Here is a 27,152-nt window from a genome sequence, read left to right on the forward strand (position 1 = left end):
ATATGTAACGGACTAAAGTGGACAATATTTATTAAAGGTGGACTTAGGTTGTTACACATGGTATCAGAGTCAGACACCAGGCAATGTGTTAGCGAAAGGGTTGAACTCTAAAGGGAGGTGGACACGAGACGGTGTGCCAGCAAGGAGGTTGAACCCTAAAGGGGGTGGACATGAGACGGTGTGTCAGCAAGGATGCTGGACCCCGAATAAGGTGGATTGGGAGATCCCACGTCAATTGGAGAAAGAAACAAATGTTAGTGAGGTCGTTGGGTCCCAAAGAGAGGTGGATGGTTGAAGAGGGGAATAAAACATTTTTTTTATAAGGGTGTGGAAACCTCTTCCTAATATACGCGTTTTTAGAAACTTTGAGCAAGAGCCGAAAAGTGTAAGCGCTCAGAGAGGACAAGGGTGTGGAAACCTCTCCCTAAAATACGCGTTTTAAAATCTATAAGAAAGTCTAAAATGAAAGCGTAAAAGAGGACAGTATCTACTAGCGGTGAAGACATTTTCATTTACCCGAAAGACGACACAAATTTCTAAACTCGACGTTCTCGAGACGAACGTATACATCAAAACCTCTCCCTAACAAACACTTTTTGGGGTAACGAAAGAAATGGGTTAAAGCAACCGATGAATATCATGTATAGGATATGTTTGGATGAACAAACATCAGAATTCAGGAGAACAGAGCATTATAACAATTCATGTCATAAGAAAAGCATTAGAAATAGGAAATTTCTTACAGATCATACACTTGTTTACCAGTGAACTTGACTTCAATGGGGCTCACATTCTTCCCAATGGACCTGAAGTTCTGCCCAACTCCTTCCCTGCCTGGATTCACCTTCTCTGGATAAACCCCATCTTTGGGGTGCAAATACTGAACTTCCCCATTCGGAAACACCCTGTAAAATTGGTACTTAATCTTGTACTTGGATCTCAGCCTTGTCCCCAGAGCCAAACACTGCTCCTTCCTCGCCAATTTCAGCAGATTCGGGCCCTGTCGCATGATGGCTGCGCCTCCCGTTGGCATTTCGAAGATTTGCTCCTTCGGGGACTCCCATGTTATGACATAGAATTCCTCGACCTGGGCCTTCCGGAGTAGTCCCCCGGTGCTGCCGGCGAAGATTGGGGAAGGGGTACTTGGGTCGAGCTCTGGTGGGGAGAATCCGGCAGGAGCCTCCGTAGCCGCCGCCTCGGCCTCAGCTGAGACTTTGACTATTCGGGAAGATGCGGCAGGCTTGATGAGGGGCTTGGAGTTGATGAAGGAGAGAGTGGAGGATTGCTTCCATGGGATGGTAACGGCGGTGGATTTGGGGGTGGAGAGTGATGGGGTGAAGAGGGTTGCTTGAGCGGCCATGGCCATTGGAGCTGCAGAGAGAGACGAGAAATGGAGGATTGGAAATGGTGGATTGGGAATGGAGGATGATCAAGAACATTAAGAACATGAGAATTTGGGTGTGGATAAGATGATCCTTGTTGGGCCAATTAGAATCCTTGATTTTGATACGCATACCTCTTCCACACCTTTCATTCATCCTCAATTAATTCCAACTCATTTTTCCTAAGTGTAAAATTATTATTATTTTTTTTTTTTTTCATGTGCAATGAGTATCTACAACGGTTACGTTCAGAACTACATCAGACCTCTAGAGATGTATCAGCTTAAACTCACGTACTTTCTCTTCTGAGCTTCCACTCAAGATTTTAGAATGCGTTTAATTAGAGAGAGGTTTTCACACTCATATAAGAAATGTTTCGTTCTCCTCTCCAATTAACTATGGATCTATCCACATGTTTTAGGGGCCCAACGTCCTCGTTGGCATACCGTTTGGTGTCTAGTTCTGATTTCATTTGTATTAGTTAAATTACCTTAAAGCTAACACGAAAGACTTAGCAACTAGGTTCGTTAGAGATGAGCTGACGAACCTAAAAATAAAGGGAATGGTTAGACTGAAGACTTGATCTAAGACCAAAAGACCCAGAACAACTTGTTATGAATAAAACTTAATTCATCAGGAACATATTACTAATAAAATTACTTATTCAAAAGATTATTTTACCCACCAAAATTATCTAATTTTCTTCAAGACGGTGATATAAACGAGTTGTAGAGTTTAGGATTACTGTAAGCAAACCGGATTCCCGATGAGCGGCCGTTACTATAAAAAGCCCTTACAAATTGCATTTTTACGAAGGAATTGGCATGATTGGGCAACAAAATCAAAGGCAAGAGCAAACCAAATCAAACTTTCTCATACACATCATTCATAAATCTCTTCCAAAACCAATGTCGCTTCCAAACTCTCTCCGTCATTTCTTCGATCGGAACGCCCTTTGTCTCCGGGACCAAGAACACCACGAACACCGACATCATAAACACCCAACCAGAGAAGAACAAGAAGATCCCAAACTTCATATGACACAACATCGACAAAAATGATTGCGCTATCACAAAAGTAAACACCATATTCACACAAACCGTGACACTTTGCCCAGCCGATCGTGCCTCCAATGGAAAAGTCTCGCTTGGAATCAACCATCCCAATGGACCCCAAGACCAAGCAAAAGACGAAACGAAAGTGCACACCATCAACACCACCACAATCGCCATCCCCCGCGACATGTTGTTCGTGTTGTCATCCAATTTCAACCCGAGCACCACCGCGATGATCATTTGAGATATGAACATTTGAACTCCAGCTTCGATCAACAACACTCGTCGACCGAGCTTGTCGACCGAGTAAATTGACACCAACGTCGATAGCACATTGACAGCGCCTGTTATCACCGAAGAATACAGAGACGCATCGCTGCCAAACCCCAACGTGCTAAATAAAACAGGAGCATAGAACATAATCGCGTTGATTCCTGTGAATTGTTGGAAGATCTGCAACATTACAGCTATCACAAACGGCGGGCGATTCTGCCGCTTAAGGAGGCTTTTGAATGGATGCTTCACTGCTTGAGCAATGCGACTTGCCTCGACGATCTCCATGTACTCTGGCTCGACATTGGTTGTGCCTCTAATTTTCTTCAGCACTGATTTTCCTTTCTCTAAATGGCCACGTTCGATCAAGCTATTTGGAGTATCATCCACCAAGATTGCACCGAGAGTCAATAGCAATGCTGGAACACCCGCCAGCCCCAGTGATACCCTCCAGCCCCATCCTCCTTCGATTCTATCATACATTTTTAAATTTCAAAATCTAAACCTGATCACAACCCAGAAGCCGAAAATACGTTTAGAGTTCAAATCTTACTTGGATGTGCCATAATTGACGAGGTTCGCAAACAAAATTCCGACGGTTACGTCGAACTGGAACAGAATATTCAAAGCTCCACGAATCCTTGTCGGAGCTATCTCTGATAGAAACAGAGGCACCGCCTATTTTCCAACACCGAAATTACAAGATGTTAAAGAAAGAGAAACAAAGCCACATCCTACTTTCTATTAAGAATCATGAACCTCCACAATGGTACGATATTGTCTACTTTAAGCATAAGCTCTCAGGGTTGGTTCTCGAAAAGGTCTCATACTTATGTAGATATATTTTTTACTTGTAAACACAAAAAATAGGATCATTCCCTCCCAACAATCCTCCCCTCAAACCAAGTACACCAGAAAGCCTCTCCTGAAACCTATGGAGCACTCGAACAGACTCCCCTTAATTAAGGCTAGAGGAGTCATATAACAAAGTACACCCTTTGTTTGACAATTGAGCCACTTTTGACTACACATTCATACTCACAACTTCTTTGTTCGACATTTAAGGATTCTATTGACATGAAACATTTGAAGATTTCTTTGACATGACTGACTTAAGAGCATGATTCTAATACCATATTAGGAACTACGAAACTTCACAATGGTATAATATTGTCACTTTGAGCTAAGCTCTCGTGACTTTGTTTGAGGTTGCAAAATTAGTAGGTTAACGAGCTTGGTTTAAAACGAGTAGGGATTCAAGAAGGAATGCAAGCAAACCTGGTTGGCAAATCCAACGCCACAACCCAGAGAGATTCTTCCAAGAATGAGCATGAGGAGGCTGACGGCGGTGGCGTTCAAAACAGTTCCGACAATGAAGAAAATCCCAGCAATAAGCATAGTATGTTTCCGACCAAGAACTGTGGTCGTGTAAGAAGCGAAAAACGTGGCAGTTAACGCCGCCAAATACAGAGAAGAAGTGAACAACTGTAAGCTTTCATTGTCGTATTTACAGTAATTACTGTCCTCCGCTTCGTGACTTTGAATCCTCTCGTACACCACCGGAAAGAACTCTCTCAAAAACGAAGGCATCGACGTCACTCCCCCTGTTTCGACATGTCGATCAATTCCCCCATAAACAAACTAAGAACAAAGTCAAAATTGAGATGAATTAACTCACCAGACACGCCGATATCATAGCCGAACATAAGCCCTCCGGTGGCCGCCAATATACACGAAATAATAACCACCGGCGTTATCTTAGCCTCGAACTCGACGCCGCCCGGAGCCACCGCAAACGCTGCTGCAGGCATTGTTACCAAAATTTTCCGATGGAGATTGAATTTCGAACGTGTGGGATTTGAATATTTATAATGAATTGGATACGAATGAACAGAACGCGACAGTTTCAAAAACAGAGTAAAATCCAGTTTTTTGCTGATGAACAGAGCATCGTATGGGTGTGTCGGATCAACCGTTTCAGAAACAGAGTGTGTATATATATAGTAAAAATGATTAAGAGATAATGTAGAAGTAAAGTAAATGCGGTGAGATTACTTGGAAATGTTATCCAAATCCAACCAAATGAAACGTTCCAATGTATTCAAACTGACCAAATTCATGGAGATTTAAAGGCATCCATCCTTTTTTTTGCATCAAAAAAGGAAAAATAATAAGACATTATTTTTTTTCCATTTATGTTTCATTTTTTTGTTTCTCAACATTACCTCAAATGGAAGAACATTAATGTACATAATCCGACCCATATAATCATTGACCCATGATGTATACTTTGTCAACCTCGCCATTGTAAAATTACTCTTAAATGTTTTGTTTCCATCTTCGACTCATGTGGAATCTTACGAAGAAAAACTACCAAAGTAATTCTGAATTTATATCAATAGTTATCTAAAACTATAGAAATTTTTTAATTTATTAACGTGACAATTTTATTAATAAAATTTTTTTAGTATAAGGTACGTAGTCGAGAATTACATTCCATCTCCATTTACAACCTCCTATATATCCTAAATAACTATATACTCTTAAAAAATTAAAAGATTATATTATAATATTAAATTTTTAAAAATGATGTTTAACACTCAATTATATTTTTTTTCTTATGCCATATTATTAGATTTACTATTATATTTTAAGGAATTATATTGAAAAATAAAAAATTATATACTGAAACATTTTTGAAATATATATATATATATATATATATATATAACAGTAAAAAATAAATAAATAAATAATTTGAGAGAGAGAGCTTTGGTAAAAAATAAAAAAATAAAAAAAATTCTCAATTATTTAAAATATTTAATACATTTCCTAATAATTAAATATAATTAGGATTTGTTTGGAAACGAAATTCCATTTATAAAATTTTACATTTTTATTTACTTATATTATGCCATTATCATGATGTGACACTCGAGTAAATAATACATAAACGAATGAACGATGATTTCTTTAATTGCTTGTCAATTAGTAGCATTATAGGAACACAACAGTCGAGAGTCAAGTATTTATTGATTTCTTCGAAAAAATTGAAATAAAAAACAGACACGTTAGCAGGTAGCACAGTTCGAGACGATGAATCGTGGATTGAACTACTTATTTCTCCACAAAAAAAGGATAAAAGATAACGATGAGAAAGCATATAATACACACCACTCAAGAACTCGCAAGTAATTGAACACACTATGCGTGATAAATAAGTTGCACTATTTTTCACCTCTATTTCCAGCCACAATATTTATTTAATGTTTTTTTTATAAATTAATAATATGTTCAATTTTTATTTTACCTAACTTCGTACCACGTTTTAACGAGAATTTCTTTTGCGACTTTGTCAGACTTTAGGTGAGGTTCTCTTTTGTCGATCGAACACAACTAATACGAAAATTAAACTTATTTAGCCATAAATGCAGTCAGTGCATGCATATTAATTTATATTTTAGCTGACTTATCTATTATATTATTTTAATTTTGGTCGAAACCAAATAATAAAGGATTACAATAATTAAATTAAAAAATTAATTATACATATTTTATTTAAAAAATTAGTAAATTATTTTAAATGAGATTATCTCATATTAAATACTTAATTTTTAATTGGATAGCCAATTATAAGTACTATTAAAAATTGAGTACTTATACTAAGTTAATTTACTATTAATTAGTTAATGGTTAGATGGAGATTAACTTAATTTAACCACCAAATCTAACTAATGAACTAAATATATTTAATATATTTTTAGTTAATTAATTAATAATTTCATTTGTTTAATGATTTTTATTTATGAATTAAATTTGAAAAAGAAAAAAAAAAGTTGGTGGGCGACGTCAGCTCGAAAGGTCACCAAAATGCTTGGTATCATATTGCACGTTTTGTTTGGGGCCCATCTACAATTAATTCAAATTAAGTGGAGCAAATTATAAATAACAAAAAGTTCTTAAGAAGATTCATTGGTCTGCTGAAAATGGAACTTTTTGTATGATGGGTTAGTTGAAAATTTTTAAATATTAAGGCCACAATCTCCCAATTTCCATTTTTTTAGGGCAAATTTTCAATTTTTAAAATATTAAGGCCACAATCTCGCAATTTCCATTTGTTTTGGTGCCCTTTTGAAAATTGGTGGATGAGAGTTTTCCCAACAACTAATCCCAATTAATTTTTTAATTTTGTGTTACAATTACCATTTAATCTATAATACACGAACTTTTGACCATACTTAATTATATTTTTACAATATTTTATTTAAGATAATAAAATATTACTTTAACATGAAACGATGTAAAAAGAATAGACCAAATAAAAACGTGGTTTAATATTTTAGTTGTCAACTTCTCCCAAACCGATAGTTATATGCAGTAAACCGTTGTTGTTGTCTTTTTTGCTTACGTGACACCAATTTCAACTTTCTTTCGAAATCTCTCTACCCAAACCTTCTTCTTGAACCGGGGCCAGAGGCTCGAGCATACGTCGCTTGGCCGTAGGCAACACAAGAACGAATAGGCTTAACTCACTCGTTGCTGAGAAGTGAGTGCTACACAATCGCAAGTCCACTGCCATCAAAGTGTGATTGTGACAAGATCTCACATTGTTTACATAGGGATACAGAACATTTTTTATAAGAATGTGGAGACCTCTCTCTAGAGGACGCATTTTAAAATCTTGAAACTGATGATGATACGTAATGCGTTAAAGCAGTCAATATCTACTAACGGTAGGCTTGAGCTATTATAAATGGTATTAAAACAAGTCATTGTACAGTATGTCAGCGAGGTCATTGGCTCCTAAGAGGTGGATTGTGTGAGATCTCACATTGGTTGAAAAGGGTGTGGAAACTTCTTCATAGTAAGCACGTTTTCAAACTGTGAGACTGATAATAATACTAATGGATTAAAGCGAACAGTATCTACTACGGGTGGTGGTGTCTGTGAATAGAAAATTGCAACTGGCAGCTGCAATAACACATTTGTATAATTTTATTTTATTTTATTTAAAATATATTGTAAAGTATTGGAAGACAATGATTTTTTAGCAATAAATTAAATTAAATTGCACATGTGGATTTATTATTTAATCCATAATTAGTAAACTTTATCCAAAATTACAAATCTTGTCCTGTCACTTATGACTCAACATTCCACCAATTGATTTTATTTTGACTTTCAGAGTCTACGTAAGACTTTTTTTTAAAAAAAAAATTATTTACTATTAAATATCCATTTATTTTATTTCAAAATATATTTTTAAAACTATTTATATAATTAATTTTTTAATTTTTCAAAGTTTAGGGACGTAATTGAAATATAACAGCAGTAATAATCTTTTTGTCCCTTCTTTTCTCTAAAGTATAAAATTGGAATAATTTAGTTTTAATTTGTTTCTTAGTTAATTATTGATTTTGGTTTTTCATTTAAAAAAATTTCAATTTGGTCCGTGTAATTTAGTCAAATTTCAATTTGGTCCTTTTATTTAGTTTTAATTACTTGTGACTCACTTTTATGTTGCCACGTGGCAAAATCCTGGCGGAGGCACGGCTGCCGCTGGGCAATCGTCCTACCTTCTGACAAGTGCAGTCTGTTACTTCCCCAGCCTATAAATTCCTCACGCAGTATCACGCTCCTCACACCAAATTATCTCTTCTCTTCTTCATTGTTCTTCGTTCTTGGTTACCATTTCTGCGTTCTTTACAGGAAGTAGTTTCCTGGGGATTTTGATTAGGTGATTGTGTTTACTAAGAACACTGCACATACAGTCACCGCAACCATGCCTGCCGGAGGATTCTCCGCCGTGAGCAAGAACGACGGCACCGTGTTCGAGGCCAAAATCACTCCGATCGTCGTCATTTCTTGTGTAATGGCCGCTACCGGTGGCCTCATGTTCGGCTACGACGTCGGTATCTCAGGTCACTATTGAAACTTTCTCTTACACTTTCTTATAAATTGAAAATCAATACAACACGATTTCAGTTGTCGTGAATCAGGACGACATTCGTTGAAATTAGCACGGATATACTCTGAATTCAAATCGTCTGAAATCTTCGTACACAGTAATTTTATGATTATTTCTGGATCTACCCATGGCCATTACAATTTCTGTGTTTTTAGGTTAATTTAGGAAATGATGGTTTATTTATAATCAAGAAATATTCTATCCATTGGTACCCAACCTTTTGAAAAGTACAAAAGTAAAAATTACTTATGCTTGATGATATCATACCATTGTGGAGAGTGATGATGATGATTATACCATTTGACTTCTTCTGATTTTCCATTTTTGATCAATTTTTGGTTAATTGAAATTCTGAACGTACGGCCATTACGATTGATCGAGTGTTTCTGCTATGACGGCGATGTGCTCGATTACCCTACCAGTAGACCTTATTGCGTTTTATTTATTGATTGATTCTGTTTGATCAATTTTTGGTTGATAAACGCAGGAGGAGTTACTTCGATGCCGGATTTCTTGAAGAAGTTCTTTCCAGTGGTGTACAGGAAGACGCAGATGAAGGAAGAAATCGACAGCAACTACTGTAAATACGATAATCAAGGCCTTCAATTATTTACATCGTCGCTGTATTTGGCGGGTTTAACAGCGACTTTCTTTGCTTCCTACACCACGAGGAGGCTTGGAAGAAGGCTAACGATGTTGATTGCGGGCGTGTTCTTCATTATTGGAACCGTCCTTAATGCCACCGCTGAAAACCTGACGATGCTCATCCTGGGCAGAATCTCGCTCGGCTGTGGAGTTGGCTTCGCTAATCAGGTACATTTACAAGTTTTGATTGCTATAAAATGATGGTTTCTGGAATAAACAAACGTCCAAATTGCGTCTTTTTATCTTTTAAAAAATGTAAATCCATGTTTTGTCAATAACAAATAGTTTTTCGATCTGATCATTATTTATTGGTTAAATTATAAATTTAATCTATATGTTAATATATAGTATTTTATCTAAAAAAAAAAACCTATAGAATGATTAGAAATTAACTCAAATTAAGGAGAAAAATGTAAGCACTACTTTTTAAGAAAAGATTCAATGATCAAAAAAGGTATTTTTTAAAAAACAAAAAAAAAAAGTTGTAATTTTTAGCTACCCGTAGTTAATTTGGATAATTTATATTATTAACATAACTCCTCAAAATGATATGTGAAAAATAAATACATGTAAATATGATAGATTTTTTTTTAATTGAACATTTAATGTGTGGAGTTTATATTCAAGAGAATGTATCATTACATTTCCCATGATTGTTTGTGCCTTGAAAAGTAACATCCGGAAGAAAAAAAAAACCATATTCTTTTCTACTTGATAATTTATTTACTATAATTTTTTAAAATTATTTTTGTTGAAAATAATTTTTTTTTTCTATTTATTAATATAGTAAGAATAATTAGAATTAGTAAGTTAAGATTGATATTGTCCACTTTAAACATAAGGTTTCATGGCTTTGCTTTGGGCTTTTCAATAAGTCTCACATTAATGGAGAGATTATAAATCCTTGATCATTCTTTAGTTTAGTCGATGTGTATTTTCATCATCTAATAAAGATATAAGGGGAAAATCCAAAAAGATAGTTGAAACTTTTCAAATTAGGAGACATTAGAAGCTTGTGAATGGTAAAATATAAGTTTCTCCTTTTCCGTTTATGGGTGTTAGTTTTTCACATGAAGCCTGCTACGTCACCCGCTGGTTTGCTTCTTCTACACCTTTCCTTGCTATAAAATAGTCTCTTTTTTTCTTTTTCTTTTTCTTTTTCCTTTTTTTTTCTTTTAAGAGATCACTTTCTGTTGAAAGCCATGATTTTGTTGTCCTTTCATTATCTCTTTAGATTATCATCTACACACGCTCTCATATTTATATACATTTTCTTATATTTATATCAAAAATTATATTTCTACATAGCTTATCATCCAAGAATATTAATTATTTTCAAATAATTTTTAGCATAATAAATAGGGTAGAGCATATTTGCATTAATTCAATCAATTAGGAAATAAATACTATATTTTAATAAGTTAGAATCGAGCCTTCTAGAGGAGAATATTATGCCTTTAGTTAGCAGTTTCAGTAGGGCTCTTGTGAAGGATTTTGGAAGGATTTTGTTCTTTTGATATTTAATATGATATTATTAATTAAATTTACTTTTTAGGTACTCCAGAACATATTTTTCTTATTTTTAAATCTATGCTTCTTTTTTTTTTTTTTAATTCTGACAAAAAAAAATTGTATGATAAGGAATCTAATCAAAGAGGGACTTTTAAGCATTATGATGTTAAAATTATAGTGGGTGACAAAATTTGTTGTCATATTTATGATGTTATACTACATATGGTACTTTTTTCTCGTATAAAATTGATACATCATTTATATGATAAATTATAATACGGATATACTTAATTTAAATGTATATAACCATATTTGATATACCATTTTTGTATAATGGTAAAGTATGTCACTAATATGTTTAATATAAAGTAAATGGTTAATGTAAATTTGTGTCATTATTGCAAAATATTTTATCATGTGTCGAATTTGTAATCTATTTAATTAATAAACTTGGGTTTAAAGCTAAGTTTTTGTTAAATTTGTAGATGTATGATTATATGAAAAATGGGTTTGGTGATCACTAGTGTATTAGCTTCAATAATCTCGATCTTTTAGACTAATTAGAGTGGAAATGAATGTGTTAAACAGGCAGTGCCACTGTTCCTATCGGAGATAGCCCCAACCAGAATCCGCGGAGGATTAAACATACTATTCCAGCTCAACGTCACCATCGGCATTCTCTTTGCCAATCTAGTCAACTATGGCACTTCCAAGTAAGTGCCACTGTTCAAGCGTAGGAGAACCTTTCATTTCAACGTTGAGTTTTGAATATAAATAATAATAATAAGCCTTTTTCATGTATGCACAGAATTGAGGGCGGATGGGGTTGGAGACTGTCGCTGGGTTTGGCCGGAATTCCAGCCGGCCTCCTTACTCTGGGGGCTCTGATGGTGGTGGACACTCCCAACAGCCTCATTGAGCGCGGCCGTCTGGAGGAAGGTAAAGCGGTGCTTAGAAAGATACGTGGGATTGATAATGTCGAACCAGAGTTCTTGGAGTTGGTGGAGGCTAGCCGTGTGGCTCGAGAGATAAAGCACCCTTTTAGAAACCTCCTCAAGCGGAGGAACCGCCCCCAGCTTGTCATTGCTGTTGCCTTGCAGGTTAGTCTCAAACAAAACTCTTATTCAATTCTTCACCATAAGTATTGCTTGGGCTCTGCTTTGTTGCAATGACATCAAATATTGTCTGCCATATGATCTCTGGAAATTTTAAGTTCATTTTTTTTTTTTTTACTAAATTCACCCTGGCTAGATAAGAGAATGATTGAGTATATAAGTGAGTACACTTATAGTTCTCCAAATCTAAATTACCAACCTTGTGCTTCAAATTGTTCATCAAATTCACCGATCTAGTGTTGAAGATTGTTAGGAGATAAGTCTCGCACCGGTTAATTAATGTTGAAAATTGTTGAGAGAGAAATCTCGCATCGACTAGTTAAGGGATTGATAATGAGTTTATAAGTAGGGAATACTATCTCCATTTTGGAAAGTCGTATTCCTAACATAGTATTAGAGTCATGCCCTGAACTTAGTCATGTCAATAGAATTCTCAAATATCGAATAAAGAAGTTGTGAGTCTCGAACGTGTAGTCAAAAGTGACTCAAGTGTCGAACAAATGGTGTATTTTGTTCGAGAGCTCCAGAGAAGAAGTCGACTCTCGATTTAAGGGGAGGCTGTTCGAGGAATCTATAGGCTTCAAGGAGGCTCTGTGGTATAGTTTGTTTGAGAGGAAATTGTTGAGGATTGTTAGGAGAGGAGTCCTTCATTGACTAATTAAGGGTTGATCTTGGGTTTATAAGTCTAGAGTACTATTCCATTGATCTCCATTGGTACAAGGCCTCTCGAGGGAACAAAAAACAAAGTCATTTATGTTTAATATGAACAATATCATACTATTGGGAAGAGTTTTAATTCCTAACCGGCACAATAAAGCTCACCAAATCTTCATCTTCTTCCGAACAGATATTCCAGCAATGTACAGGCATCAATGCGATTATGTTCTACGCTCCAGTCCTATTCAACACACTGGGTTTCAAAAGTGGTGCTTCTTTGTACTCAGCGGTCATCACTGGAGCTGTGAACGTCGCCTCCACAGTCGTATCAATCTACTCCGTAGACAAAATCGGGCGCCGAATGCTGTTGCTTGAAGCCGGTGTACAGATGTTCATTTCCCAGTTGGTAATCGCCATAATTCTGGGCATCAAAGTAAAGGATCACTCCGACGATCTCACCAAAAGCTTCGCAATATTAGTTGTGGTCATGGTGTGCACCTTCGTCTCTTCGTTCGCATGGTCATGGGGGCCATTGGGGTGGCTGATCCCAAGCGAGACATTCCCATTGGAGACTCGTTCAGCAGGACAGAGCGTGACTGTTTGTGTGAATTTGCTGTTTACATTTGTGATAGCTCAGGCCTTCCTCTCGATGCTTTGCCATTTGAAGTCTGGGATATTCTTGTTCTTCTCCAGTTGGGTTTTGATAATGTCGGTGTTTGTGCTGTTCTTGCTGCCGGAGACCAAGAATGTACCAATTGAAGAAATGACAGAAAAGGTATGGAAACAGCATTGGTTTTGGAGGAGATTTGTTGGGGAGGATGATATCGAGTGCAAGAAAGTTGGAAACAACAGAAGCTAGTCTGAAGAAAACTACTAATGGGTTTAGACCTTCCCTCGAGTTGTAATGCCTTGAAATTTCTAGAAAGATGAAGTGGGATAATAAATTAATAAGGAGATCCCAGCTGTTCCCTTTGCTAAAAGAGTATTTGTACGCATTTCAGGAGCAATTTTGCTTCCGGCACAGAAGGGGTTGGGAAACAAGCAAGGATCTTTTATGTCATGAGCTCAAACCTTCAAAGCCAAAAATATGTTCTTATAAATTAATTCTCGTATCTATCTATTTAGTCCTTGAAAACTCTCTCCAGAACACATTTTATGAGATCGAGGGATTCGAAACATTGTTGATAAGGGTGTGAAATTTTATGAGATCGAGGGAAGATCGAGGGATTCGAAACATTGTTGACAAGGGTGTGAAATTTTATGAGATCGAGGGAAGATCAAGGGAAACGAAACATTGTTGATAAGGGTGTGAAATTTTATGAGATCGAGGGAAACAAAGCATTTCTAATAAGAGTGTGAAAAACTCTCCTTAATAGATCGCACATTGGATAGGAGAGCGAACGAAACATTTCTTATAAAGATGTGAAAAACTCTCCAAACTTTCCCTATTCCAGATTAGTTGGAGAGTGGAACGAAACATTTCGTATAAAGTGAAGAATTCTCTCCAAGGGAACGAAACATTTCTTATAAAGTGAAAAATTCTTCTTAGTAGACGCATTTTAAAAACCGTGCGACTGACGACAATACGACAATACGTAACAGGTCAAAACGGACAATATTTGCTAACGGTTGTCTAGGGCTGTTACACTATCATTCTAATTAATTTATAGAGATAACAATCTCCATGAAATTGTGCCTTAGCAACATATACCAAAAAAAAAAAAACATTATTTAGAGTGGAATTTAATAGACATTATCCTAAGTTTAGGTATAATGGCGCATAGCAAGTTTGTTTCTTCATGGTTGCTGTGCTAACAGTGGCCACAAGCTTTCTACTTGCAATTGTTAAAGTTCAGGAGGCTTAAGAAAAGAGGAGCATTGGGCACATATAAGCAGAAGCACAATCATCTAACTTATTTTACTCCAAGCTGAAAGAAGATTTGAAGTAATCAAATTTATTCAATAAAATGAACTGCAAAAATTACTCAAATATATAAAATAGTAACGATTTCTATCGTCCTCTTTCTTGGACGAACTATCGAGACTTAGACAATGAGAATTTTCCATCGTCCTCTTTCGTTTTCGAGATCTTAAGAGATTCAACTTCGCTATACCTTTTTCAAGGAGAAGATAGGGATGGAGAGTGAGAGCTACATCTTCTGGGAGGATGGATCAGATGAAGCAAGCTCGGCGTACATTCTCGATATTGAGCTGGCAAAGTATTCCTTGGCTTGGGGTCTCTTGATCTGTGGAGAAAAAAGTATCTCAGATCAGCCATATCATACTACTACTCTCAAGATAATTACTACACATTGGCTACTTGCCTTGAATGTAGGAGTGAGAAGACCATTCTCCAACGTGAAAGGCTCATGGACCAAAGTGATAGCTTTTACAAATTCAAAACCTCTCAACTGGAAATAAACAAGGAAATTGTGTTTGTTTTATAATTGCGCGAGTGAGAGCTCGCATAATCGAATCAATAATTTACACAATAATTGCTAGCTTGCTTGCCTGTGCCTCTCTTCCAACGGCATCCATGTCGGCCAAGACTGCAGCCCTTACTCTCGGGTCATTGCAGAGTTGGTTTAGATCATTGTACTGCACATAGATTGTTAAACGAACACTTGATTAGAAAGATGAGAAAAAAATGCTCTTAGAAGAAATTGAGTTGATTCGTGCACACCTTGTGAAGATTATGCAAGTGTTGGGAGTGAGTCCCACGTTAGCTAATTTAGGGAATGATCATGGGTTTATAAATGAGGAATACTATCTTCATTGATAATGAGGCCTTTTGGGGAAGTCCAAAATAAAGCCATGAGAGGTTATGCTCAAACTGGACAATATCATACCATTGTGCAGAGTCGTAATTCCTAACATGGTATCAGAACCATGCCCTAAACTTAGCCATTAGCCATGATAATAGAATCCTCAAATATCAAACAAGAATTGTGAGCCTCGAAGGTATAGTCAAAGAGTGACTAAAGTGTTGAACAAAGGATGTATTTTGTTCGAGGGCTCCAGAGAAAGGAGCCGAGCCTCGATTAAGGAGAGGCCCTTGAGGCTTATAGTGTACTTTGTTCGAACGGAGCATTATTGGGAGTGAGACCCACATTGGCAAATTTAGGAAATGATCATGGGTTTATAAGTGAGGAATACTATCTCCATTGATAATGAGGCCTTTTGGGGAAGCCCAACGCAAAGCCACGAGAGCTTATGCTCAAACTGAACAATATCATACCATTGTGGAGAGTCGTGATTCCTAACATAAAGTCCAATAAGGCCACAAAATAAGTGCTCGAAGGCAATTCTTTCTGAAACTGTCTAATGTTTTGCTTGAAGGATGCAGAGCAAAGCAACTCAGGTTCTAGCTGAACTTACAAGCTAACAAATTAGAGTAGCCACTCATTGTCCCTCTTGCCCCCTTGTAACCACCACTACACTTTCTATCTAGCGTCACGTCCGTTAATTCGACCATAAAATTTTACCATCCAGTAAGCACATACTTACACCTCTAGACTAGATGCAGGTTTCTTTTCTCAACAACTTCCATTAGTTTCCTCAGAGACTCAAAATTTCTCGGTTGACTAAAAAGAGGAGCTTATTTGCAACTCAAGTTTAGGATGGAGCCCAATGTGTAATATTTCCAAGACTAAGACACAAAACTAGTGTGTGTACCTTAATGCCTTCAGAAGAAGCCCATGCTTTCAACGTCTCCAAATCAACTGAGACTACAGCTACCAGAGATGCATTGAAGCTATCACCTTCAGGATGTAGCAAAGAGCATCAGTAACCAAGTGGCACTACGACGTGGTGGCACGTATAATGACTAGTGATATTGCATGTCAAGAGAAAAGGGTAAAGAAATTGTAGAGAATCCCATTTCTCACCGTAAACAAAGCATTGGGCAACAAACTTGCACTTCGCATACACATTCTCAATTTTCTCTGGTGCAATGTACTCTCCCTGAGCCAACTTAAAGATGTTCTTCTTCCTATGGACAAGTACAATACTTTTAACAAAAGAAGGAAATCCCTCAACCAAAAAGATGCATAGGAGATTTATATAAGCTTAAGAGCGCTTCTCAGAGAAAGAAAAAATTCCAGAATTCTTTTTGTAGCAATCTTTTAACTGACAAGTCTGTCCCAATTCTATAAGTCAAAAGACGAGAAAGAGGAGCGAGGAGATAGAGCTCACCTGTCGATAATTTTTAAACGACCACCAGGCATCCATAATCCAATATCTCCCGTATGGAGCCAGCCATCTTCATCAACAGCCTCCCTCCTGTCCAATTCAAATCATTATTTAAATTCTTAAGTACTCCATCAATTAAAATCATTCAAAGCGATGAGGAAAGAAAACTGTTACGTCTGCACTTCTTCTTTGAAATAGCCTTTGAAAACAATGGGGCCTCTGACACAGATCTCACCACGAGAATAGGGCTGATCATCAGATGTGTAATTCATCTCTGGAACATCCACGAGCTTTATTTCTAAAACAGAAATGAAGGAAAATCTCAACTCGGATTCGGAATAATGAATCAAAAACAATTACAGTGAGCATGACAAAGGCCTCAGAAACGATGGGAAATCAAGTTACCCACTTGGTGCAAAACCATAATAAGTTACTCAGCATCTAATTGATATTACAACTTCTTTTTGAAGGGAAGAAAACAATATGACCGGCATACTTACACCAATGAACGTATGAAAAAGAACTTAAAACCTATGGTTTTTACCATACATCCAATGGTTAGGAGGGTGACAGACACATTGAATACTTTTCCCTTTTAGACCGACAACTTCAAAGCAATGTCCCACACTTTCACAAAATTGAGTTTGTTGCATATCAGAATTCCAGTAAAATAGCAGCAGAGTCGAGATGCAATCCTCATAAATTTTTCGTGCATTTATCACCAAAAACTCCTCGAGCACGTCTTAAATTCCAAATGACAGAAGCTCATGTCAGCAGCTTACCACAAGCCGGATTAGGAGCCCCAACATGACCACAAAGGGTGTCGTCTGGGTCCATAGCACTTATAACACAAGATGTTTCCGTCATTCCATACCCTTCAAATACTAAACCACCAAAGCAGCTGTGGAGCAATAACATCTAATTCTTCAGAAACTAAAAGGAAGCTGAAACAAAAATGATAATAATACACAAGAGGACAAGAATAAAAATAGTAACTCCGTCACCAAGATTCAAAACTCTGAAAGAAAAAGATAAAAACTCACATTTTTAAAAATTCCAGTATATCAGGAGACAACGGTGAGGCACCTGACGCCAATACACGAACCCGTCCTCCGATCTTTGCCTTTATCTTATTAAACACCAATTTATCCCAGATGGGAGATGGAATTTTTCCTATAATTGCAGAATGCCTCATAATACAAACAATAAATTGCAACATTTTGAAATACTAATACGTAAGAAAGGAAATGAAAAGTAAGGTTGAACCCTATAAATAGATGCAAGTAGGAATCAATAAGCAAAATTTGTAAAAAGAGAGAAGGGCAAGGACGAGGACCTAAGAAGCACAAAGACAAACCCGGGATATGGACATAACACAACACGGATACAGTGAATTTTTTATATAAAAAAGGACACTGGCCCATTGGGGACACTTTTTTTTGTATAGAATATAGATATATTAATACTTCTTTATGGATAAGAACATGTAAATTTAATATAAAAACAAGATATATTTCATTAAAAACATATAAATTTAATCAATTAACGATATTTTGAAAATTTAGAAGATATAGAAGGATTAGCTGACTTTGACTAGAGGAAGAAGATGTCATCCTCATACTTTAGGAATGATCAAAATATATATGGAATAAAAAAATAGAGTCTATAAGAGAATCTCTAATTTTCTTTTTCCTAATTATATTTTTTCAAGAGTGGTGTCCAAACCATGTCCAGTTTATTTAAAATTAGAAAAAGTACATACATATATATACACATTCATATACAATATAATATAATTCAGACACATTTTTTAGCATGTTGGACACGTGTCCAGAGTGTGCCGATAAGTGTCCATTCTTCCTAGACAAAGACTCGAGAAAAGTTTAGTCACTCATTTAACATAAACTTCTGATGCAAAATCTTGAGGAAGTTGAATCCGAGGGGTGGGTTTTCAGTTGAATCAACTTCCCACATTTGCCTAGCGCTAAGGCTAGACTTAAGTCCCTTTGGGTGTCATAAAAGTCAAAACCCCAAATGATCTATTCGGTATGCATTTTGACTTCTGTTTAATGTTTTTTTTACGTTCACTTAATCAAATGAATTAACCGAATATCTAATTGATAGATTTTTTTTAAAACTGTTTATGGATTCTGTAATCTAAATAGGAAAATTTCTTAAAACAGCATTTCTATATCTTGAAATCATAAATAGATTTTTCAAAAAGAACAGTAGGACTTGTAGAAGCATGAAGCACGACATGCAAAAGTAAAGATTTACGGTTAAAACCATACCGCTCATTATTGCTTGCTTCTTGGAATTATAAGCGACATTAAACAGTCTCTCCTTCAGCACACCAGAGGTCTTTACAGCATTAATAATTCTGTTCACCACGTAATGAAACTCGGTGATAAGAGAAGCAATTTATTTTCTGATTGATCAATAACTTTTTGTGCGTGATCTTACCCAGCATATATTCTGTTGTACAGCCTGGGAACACTGCAGAAGATCGTAGGTCTTAATGCGACCATATCATCCATTAATTTCATATTATCCTAATACACGTATAGAAGACCATATCAGTTTGCCTCTAGTAATGAATGACATCAATTAACCTGAGTATAACATAGAAAGACAGTATCGATATAGCTTCATACCCCCTGGTAAAAACCAACAGCAACCCCGAAATAAACCGATGAGACCTGGTTAGCCCGTTCATATATATGTGCCAAGGGGAGGTATGATATGTAGCTGACAATTAGAATGTGAATTCAGTAGAAACCAAATATATCAATCAAACTAGATGATAGTGTCACACTACAGTAATGTAAAATTGAAACAGCCAATACTCACACATCTGAGGGGTATAATTTTAAGGCAAGAGAGCATCCAGCAACACTTGCAATTAAATTCCCATGTGTCAGAACAGCACCCTGGCAAGATATTAATGTGAGAATAAGAAAACATACCCTTGATCAAGTCAATGTTAAGCAATGTCAACGGCTTCGTGCTCGGAGAGAAAAGAAATCTTAGAAGTTACACCTTTGGGGTCCCAGTTGTACCACTCGTGTAGCAAATAGTTGCAATGTCATCAGGTTTTGGCGCGCAAAAAGACTGGATGTTGCTGCTACCCTGAGGAAAGAATGCCCAATGACAAGGTTGCTTCAAAAAATGGGGTAAACTGTACATATAAGAACCCAAAAAGCATATTGCAAAAAGTTGCCAAAATGGTGTCATTATGTAATACAATACTCAGTTATTCCCAACTGCACAAAACCTTAATTGTTAATTAGATATTACAATCATCCAAGAATGTGAGTGGGTCCAAGCCAACTTACCAACAACTCGATCCAAAAAATATTTCGTTTCTTTTAAAAACAAATATATTTTTTCTTTTTCAGTTTTTCTACTATCTCAATTAGGTACAAAGAAGATGAATGTTTCAAACTAGGGCTTTCCAATAATGATGGAACATGAAACGTAAGGACCTAATCACTGGTAAGGTTGATTTCTTTCTATATGCCTTGCAATCAATATAGAATAATGAAATCAAAATGCTCATATTTTAATTACATCACAGGAGGATTTTTCTGTTTTTTCTTTTCTTCTTTTCTTCTCCTCTCCAATTATATCATGGGAGATTAGGGGCTTACCTGACCAAGCAAACTTGCATATGTTAGAACCTGCACCCCAGACAATGATGGAAGCGATGGTATTTGATCATCTATTCCACCTACAACCTATAAAATTTGGAAGCTAAGATGATTAAATGATTGTAAGTTGTAACAGCAGCGGGAGATCAGAACCAAATTGAGATCAATTCCAAACACACGGTGATTCATACCACAATCAGGCGTACAGTTGGAATTTCTGATAAAAAGCTCAATAGCTGCAAGTTGAAAGTTAAATAATAAAGAATTCTTTTCTGAAATCAAATCTTCAATGAAAAATCAAGAATATAGTTGTAATACTATGAGAAACTGGTCCTTCCAGCAATGTTATTTCTTTTGGATATCAAAGTCAATTTCTAACAATGTAGCAGACTGACTAAAATCTAATGTGTCACTCACAATATTCAATGTTTGTGGAACACAAAATATAACTTGTACAAGAGCATGATTTACAATGTACTTGACCGCATCAGGACCTGTAAAACAGAAAGAAGTTCAAACACAAGGCCAAATGGAAGTTTTTTTTTTTTTTTAAGAAAACAATATCCAGAAAAGAAATTACAAACCAAGAGTATCATATAGAGGAACTGATATGTAAGAATATGCTGAGCAGGCGTGATCAACAACAAGCCACTCAGGTCTATTGATGAAATATAACCCGATGCAAGATCCCTGTGTTAAGAATACCAAGGATAGTTAGGCAACACTAGAGAAATAACAGTGTAGATACACGTTCATCAGGTTTAACAACTATACCAATCGCTGTAAAAAGAAATGATAGACTGAGCACTTTTCTATCTGTTTTAACAAAAAAAACTAACACTATTCTATCCCTAGGCATTCATTCAGTCACTCACCTTTGGTATACCGTGATTTACAAGGCCAGAACCTAATGCTGTCCGAGCAGTACCTGCTTCTCCATATGTCATCCATTTGTACCTTGAACAGTGAAAGGAGGAGCTGAACTTTATGGAAACAGCCATTACCAAAAATTTGAAATTTAAAAGTAGCATAAAACTCACTCTCCAACTGTTCCATCATATCGGATCCGGGTACCTAGATATTTATAGTCTCTATATACATCAACTGAACGCCTAAAGTGGATAAAATAAAATCAGAAGCCATATAATCAACATTAGCAGTAAACAAATGACACCAGTTATTTACGATCAGAAAAGAGATAGAGGTGGTCAAGATACTCACGTAAAATTATCGTGCAGTGTACCAATTTCAGGATGATCAGGAAATCTATCCACGAGCTTCAACGGAGACCGAGCAGATCTACCATAAGGAAACAAATTATGTTTATGTCGCATAGCCATACAGAAAGGGTAAATCAAATTCAAACAATCCATTACTTCTTTACCTATATACATTCCACTTGCCAGTCTGCAATTTCTCTGGAAGCACAACACTGTAGCCATCCACTGCTCAGAATTAATAACTTTGACAATGTCAGCAAAGCAAGGGAGAAGAAGGAGAACAATTAGCATAAGGTATCACATATATTTACGAAAACAGGGTACAGCATTACTCATTTCCTCATATTTGATAATAGACAAGAAGATAGCCCTTAAAATTTTCTAGACTTATACATATGTAAGAACTGTGGCTCGTAACCTTTACGTGCTTATTGTTTCGATTCAGATTCAAAATGCTGTTCGTTTCTTACCCAAGTACCAACTAGAAACCCCCAACCTCTAGTCCAATAATTACAAACTGGAGCTGAATATTCCTGCAAAAGAGAACAGCCCCCAGAAACTCTACTGCTAAATGAATCTTCACACTGTGCAGATACCATAAATGCAAAGGAAGTGATAGAGGGGTTAATCGTAACTTCTAAATAGATATGATTCCTTCTCGAAATCGACCACTTTCCTGCAATCAGTTCCAATTCCAATTCAGCCTGGCCCCAAAGACTTCAACTACTTTGATAAAATTACAGCAGCCCATTGATAGAGGTGGAAAGAGGACGCACAGAAATTGAGATAAAAGGAATCGTGTGTCCCCACAACTTGCATGCCAAGTTTTTAAACTTTCTTTTTTCGTTTGTTCTTCAATAACTAGGTCCTAATGATAGTAATTTGTATTCACCCGCGTCCAAAGAATGCTTGGCAGCGTATAGATCTTTTGAAGCTAAGCATATTAATCACTGTTGAACACAACTCACTGTGGGAAACACTCGCTCTCTTTATTAAGACCAATCGAGAAGAGAATACAAGACACTCTGTAGAATACTTCTGCTTTTTATTGTTTTTTTAGATTTCTTGGATGAATAACCTAGGTAGGGTGGGGTATTTATACTGAACCTAAACCATCTATATTTAACCAATCTAAATCTAGACCTAACAAATCTAAATCTTTCTCCTAAAATATTTAGATCTCTTTCTCCTAAAATCTCTACTAAAATAAATATACTGGGCTCGTACAATTATTGGGCTTGACTCTATTGGGCTAGTACAATTATTGGGCTTGACTCTATTGAGCTAGTGATGATATTTCAACACTCCCCCTCAGCACTAGTTCTCATTCGCTGCATCATGTTGAGCTGACAGTGAAAGCTCTCACGTTTGCCAATATTCAGCCCTTTTGTAAACAAGTCTGCTACTTGGTCATCTGTCTTGATCTGCTGCATCTCGATTTCTTCCTTTAGGACCTTCTCTCTAATGAAATGGTAGTGCACCTCCACAAGCTTTGTTCTAGCACGAAACACCGGATTTTCTGCTAGGCGAATCGCAGATTGGTTGTCGCAATGAAGTGGTATTGGATACTCAATTTTCTGGTGCCAATCTTCCATCAAAAGTTTTAACCATGTATTTTCCTGAGCTGCTCTATACTCTGCTTCTGTAGTTGATAATGATACTGTTGGTTGTCTCTTGCTACACCAAGAAATTGTTCCCGAACCAAACTTGAACACATACCCAGTGGTTGGCCTCCAAGTATCATGGTCTCCTGCATAGTCAGCATCACTATATCCAGCTAGCTTCCAGTCTTTGCTTCTTTTGTATAAACGATCGTAATTGATTGTACCTTTGACATATCTCAAGGTTCGTCGAGACGCATCCAAATGAGCCTTCTTCGGATTTTGCATATATTGATCAATGACACCAACTTTATTTTCGAATTTCTTCGATTGGTTCATGTAGAACTCTCTGTTTAACTCTCCATGCAAGAAAGCATTATTCATATCCATCTGCCATAATTTCCAATCTTTATTTACCGTAAGTACTGGAGGAACTTGTACGATAATGATCTTTGCCATTGGACTAAACGTTTCATCATAGTCTAGTCCATATTCTTTAGAGAACCCTGAATCTATAGTCTGAGCTTTGTATCTCACGATTGATCCATCCGGGGTACACATTATTTCGTAAGCCCACTTGCAAGAGATGAGTTTGGTATCTCTTGGTCTTGGCACTAATTCCCAAGTCTGATTTTGTTCCAGGGCTATAGTTTCTTCCTCCATCGCTTTCTGCCAAGCTGAGTTTTGTGATGCTTCTTCATATGTCTCCGGCTCATTAACTTCGTCTTCTACTGCGTTGGCACACTCTGGATTTGCCTTTAGGATTATTTCTGAATGTCTGAGTTGTTGAGGTGTCATTTCATTTTCACTAGGCTCGCTTGGTTGAGTCACTTCTTGCTCACCAACACTAGTGTCACTTGAATCTTCAGGCATATCAGCACTTAAGCAAATGTGCACAATTTGCTCCACCGTCTTTTGTGGAAGAATCTCTTCAGTTTGCTCCCCTATGTTCTGGAGAAGAATTTCTTCAATTTGCTCCCCCATGTCCAGAAGAATGTCTTCAGTTTGCTCCCCCATGTCCTGGAGAAGAATGTCTTCAGTTTGCTCCCCCATGTCCTGGAGAAGAATGTCTTCAGTTTGCTCCCTCGTGTTCTGTAGAAGAATTTCTTCAATTTGCTCAAGGTGTGGTAATACTTCCTTCTCTAAGGGCCACCCATCTTCCATTGCACCACTTTGATCGTCAATCATGTGGTTTAAGCATCTGGAATCAATAATCCAGTCATCCTCATAATCGATATGCTCTTCCATCATTGCCATGAGTGCTAGCTCGTCTTCTACTGTTGGACATAGCACCTCTGCATCCCATTCATCCTCTATCTTCTTTTTGGATATTGCCACATTGCTTTCAACCGACTTTTTCCTGGACCAACAATCTCTAGACATGTGGCCCTTTTTCCTGCAATTATAGCAAATACCTTCAAATCTCTTTCCTTGGAAACTCTTGTTGTCGTTCTTCTCAGCTCTCTCAGGTTGTGCAGTTCCTTGGTGGCTTCTTCTTTTGTCACCATTGTATCCACGTTTGGTAGACGGCCTATTATTGCTCCGACTTTCACTCGTGTAGAGTGCTTCTTCTTCACCCTTCAATGTGAAGCCTCCCATTTGTTTAGCCATGGCTTCTTGGCTGGCTAACAAATTTTCGAACTCTACCAGTGATGGTTGAGTGGGCCATCCTTGTACAGCAGCAATGAAGCTTCGATATTCTGGTCGCAATCCGTGGATTATAATCCTCTTCATTCGAGATTCTACAATGGCGGACTTTGGGTCTAGTTCAGTAATCTCCCGACAGATCGATTTGACCTTGTGGAAGTACTGAGCAATCGTCATATCACGTTGTGAAATTGACAACAACTCATTCTCCAAAAGTTGTAGTCTCGTATCGTTCTTCTTTGAGAACAACATCACGAATGTGTCCCATGCTTCTTTCGGTGTCTTGTCATCCCAAATATGTTCTAACATCTCTTCTCCGATGGTGGTCTTCAAGGCAAACATTGCTTTGCCTGCTTTGATTCTCCATTTGCGCAATGCGCCGTTAGAATCCTCCTCTGGCGGCGTAGTTTCACACCCACCAACGATCTCCCAAAGATCTTGTCCTTGTAAATAGGACATCATGCATGTTGCCCACGTGTTGTAGTTGTTGTTGTTGAGTTTCTTGATTCCTCCAACGATTTGGAAATCACCCATCGTGTTGGTCATACCTCAGTAATACCAAACAAGTTCTTTTGACACAAGACTTGCAGAGTCACAGACTTCTCACGACACAAAAGAAACTCACTCACCACTAAACTCAAGAAATCGTTTCTGATGTGGAAGATCAGACAGAGCTGCAACCACAGAGCATACTAAGGATTCCAAGAGATCAGATAACCTACACTAACCTCGCTCTGATACCAAATGTTGAACACAACTCACTGTGGGAAACACTCGCTCTCTTTATTAAGACCAATCGAGAAGAGAATACAAGACACTCTGTAGAATACTTCTGCTTTTTATTGTTTTTTTAGATTTCTTGGATGAATAACCTAGGTAGGGTGGGGTATTTATACTGAACCTAAACCATCTATATTTAACCAATCTAAATCTAGACCTAACAAATCTAAATCTTTCTCCTAAAATATTTAGATCTCTTTCTCCTAAAATCTCTACTAAAATAAATATACTGGGCTCGTACAATTATTGGGCTTGACTCTATTGGGCTAGTACAATTATTGGGCTTGACTCTATTGAGCTAGTGATGATATTTCAACAATCACCAACACTGAACCCTCTGCCTTGCGACATAGAGAAAAAGAAGAAATATGAATGATATGAACCTCACTCATATGCATTTCACTCCGTACAAACCCCGTTCAATCGAATTTGAGCTAGCTACAGAGGCGATGCCCCACAACCGGACCCAACTACAGAGACGATGAGAATCCAAAAAAACTGGACTCAGAAAATAAGAAACTTAATCAGCAAACAATGTGAAAGCCCAATAGACATGGTACACAGCCCACAAGTGTTCAAACAGACAGCATTTAATCACCAATGCGTTTGGGCAACAAACCATAGATCTTATGGCCCCCACGTTTGCTCCGATTGGCCGACCACAACAGTCATACCTTCATCGGTTGTGGAACGTTGCGTATCTCTAGCTTTTCATACGAAACGAAATTACAAAATATTCGGAACAAATTACGCCATGAGCACTCAAAGAGCAAGTAAGCGAGAAAAGAGAGAGACCGTTAAAAAACTCGCCAGCAGTAGCATTGAGCCGGAGCTGAGAATAAGATAAGTCGTCGGCGGGAACAAGATGATCCTGAATAGCCCGTAGGCGACGTCGAGCCACCGAGGAATCCATGAGCACTCAAAGCTTTCAATCCGCCACTGCCAATCTAACAGATCACTGTAGAGACAAAGCAAAAAGGAGATAGAATCGTAGTATTCAATCGGTGGATCAAGAAAAAGGTAAAATCATATATACATACCGGATAAAGAAATAAACAGGCACGCATCTTTAGGTAGATGACGGAACCATGACCGCAACGGCGATGGATTCGGATATAGCTTTCCAACTCTTTCTGAAAAGATAACTGATTGGTTCTATTATCCACAAACAGAGCTATGATCCATGTGATGAACTAAAAACAAAACTGAAGAAGATGATTTGAATGTTAAACGCATCCGCATTCAATTCGTAGACTTTGATTTTTCATTTTTGTTTAGTCAACTTCCCATTTTCAGATTTTTGGCTTCCGTTACTTGGTTCGATCAAAATCCTGCGGCCTACGACTTCTCAAAATGTACAATTTTGCTTCAATTTTTTTTTTTTTTTGGTTATTTGTAAAAATATTAAAAATATTCTATAATTATATGATATTGTCCACTTGAATATGAGCTCTCA

At 37.1% G+C, this 27,152-nt stretch overlaps 4 protein-coding genes across 6 annotated transcripts; 1 reads left to right on the forward strand and 3 right to left on the reverse strand.

Moving 5' to 3' along the window:
* Nucleotides 1–614: 614 nt before the first annotated feature.
* Nucleotides 615–1,427, reverse strand: LOC111457767 (photosystem I reaction center subunit II, chloroplastic). Its single transcript, XM_023100162.1, has one exon. The coding sequence runs from the start codon at nucleotides 1,364–1,366 to the stop codon at nucleotides 740–742; it is 627 nt and encodes a 208-aa protein (XP_022955930.1). The 5' UTR covers nucleotides 1,367–1,427; the 3' UTR covers nucleotides 615–739.
* Nucleotides 1,428–2,206: 779 nt separating this feature from the next.
* LOC111457766 (sugar transport protein 13-like) lies at nucleotides 2,207–4,531 on the reverse strand. Its single transcript, XM_023100161.1, has 4 exons — nucleotides 4,389–4,531; nucleotides 3,989–4,314; nucleotides 3,264–3,388; nucleotides 2,207–3,182 (listed from the first exon to the last, which is right to left on the reverse strand). The coding sequence occupies exons 1-4, from the start codon at nucleotides 4,519–4,521 to the stop codon at nucleotides 2,246–2,248; spliced, it is 1,521 nt and encodes a 506-aa protein (XP_022955929.1). The 5' UTR covers nucleotides 4,522–4,531; the 3' UTR covers nucleotides 2,207–2,245.
* A 3,840-nt stretch (nucleotides 4,532–8,371) lies between these two features.
* Nucleotides 8,372–13,561, forward strand: LOC111457765 (sugar transport protein 13-like). Its single transcript, XM_023100160.1, has 5 exons — nucleotides 8,372–8,631; nucleotides 9,166–9,491; nucleotides 11,424–11,548; nucleotides 11,644–11,935; nucleotides 12,798–13,561. The coding sequence occupies exons 1-5, from the start codon at nucleotides 8,493–8,495 to the stop codon at nucleotides 13,464–13,466; spliced, it is 1,551 nt and encodes a 516-aa protein (XP_022955928.1). The 5' UTR covers nucleotides 8,372–8,492; the 3' UTR covers nucleotides 13,467–13,561.
* Nucleotides 13,562–14,498: 937 nt separating this feature from the next.
* Nucleotides 14,499–26,918, reverse strand: LOC111457762 (long chain acyl-CoA synthetase 6, peroxisomal-like). 3 transcript variants are annotated; one of them, XM_023100154.1, is made up of 24 exons: nucleotides 26,737–26,918; nucleotides 26,492–26,654; nucleotides 21,833–21,893; nucleotides 21,670–21,747; nucleotides 21,489–21,560; nucleotides 21,324–21,405; nucleotides 21,033–21,138; nucleotides 20,866–20,942; nucleotides 20,640–20,684; nucleotides 20,449–20,535; nucleotides 19,838–19,927; nucleotides 19,649–19,728; nucleotides 19,453–19,546; nucleotides 19,262–19,350; nucleotides 19,090–19,178; nucleotides 17,842–17,971; nucleotides 17,581–17,699; nucleotides 16,973–17,096; nucleotides 16,802–16,888; nucleotides 16,495–16,598; nucleotides 16,283–16,368; nucleotides 15,119–15,205; nucleotides 14,932–15,018; nucleotides 14,499–14,853 (listed from the first exon to the last, which is right to left on the reverse strand). In XM_023100154.1, exons 2-24 carry the CDS (start codon nucleotides 26,607–26,609, stop codon nucleotides 14,758–14,760), a joined length of 2,088 nt encoding a protein of 695 aa, XP_022955922.1. In that variant the 5' UTR covers nucleotides 26,610–26,654; nucleotides 26,737–26,918; the 3' UTR covers nucleotides 14,499–14,757. The 3 variants fall into 3 exon arrangements, with proteins under 3 accessions (XP_022955922.1, XP_022955923.1, XP_022955924.1); XM_023100155.1 differs by lacking the exons at nucleotides 26,492–26,654; nucleotides 26,737–26,918 and adding an exon at nucleotides 22,304–22,583; XM_023100156.1 differs by lacking the exons at nucleotides 26,492–26,654; nucleotides 26,737–26,918 and having other exon boundaries at nucleotides 21,489–21,552; nucleotides 21,833–22,054.
* Nucleotides 26,919–27,152: the final 234 nt, after the last annotated feature.

Source organism: Cucurbita moschata, unplaced genomic scaffold, assembly GCF_002738365.1.
Source record: "Cucurbita moschata cultivar Rifu unplaced genomic scaffold, Cmos_1.0 Cmo_Scf00020, whole genome shotgun sequence".
In the NCBI taxonomy this organism is placed as follows: Eukaryota; Viridiplantae; Streptophyta; class Magnoliopsida; order Cucurbitales; family Cucurbitaceae; genus Cucurbita; species Cucurbita moschata.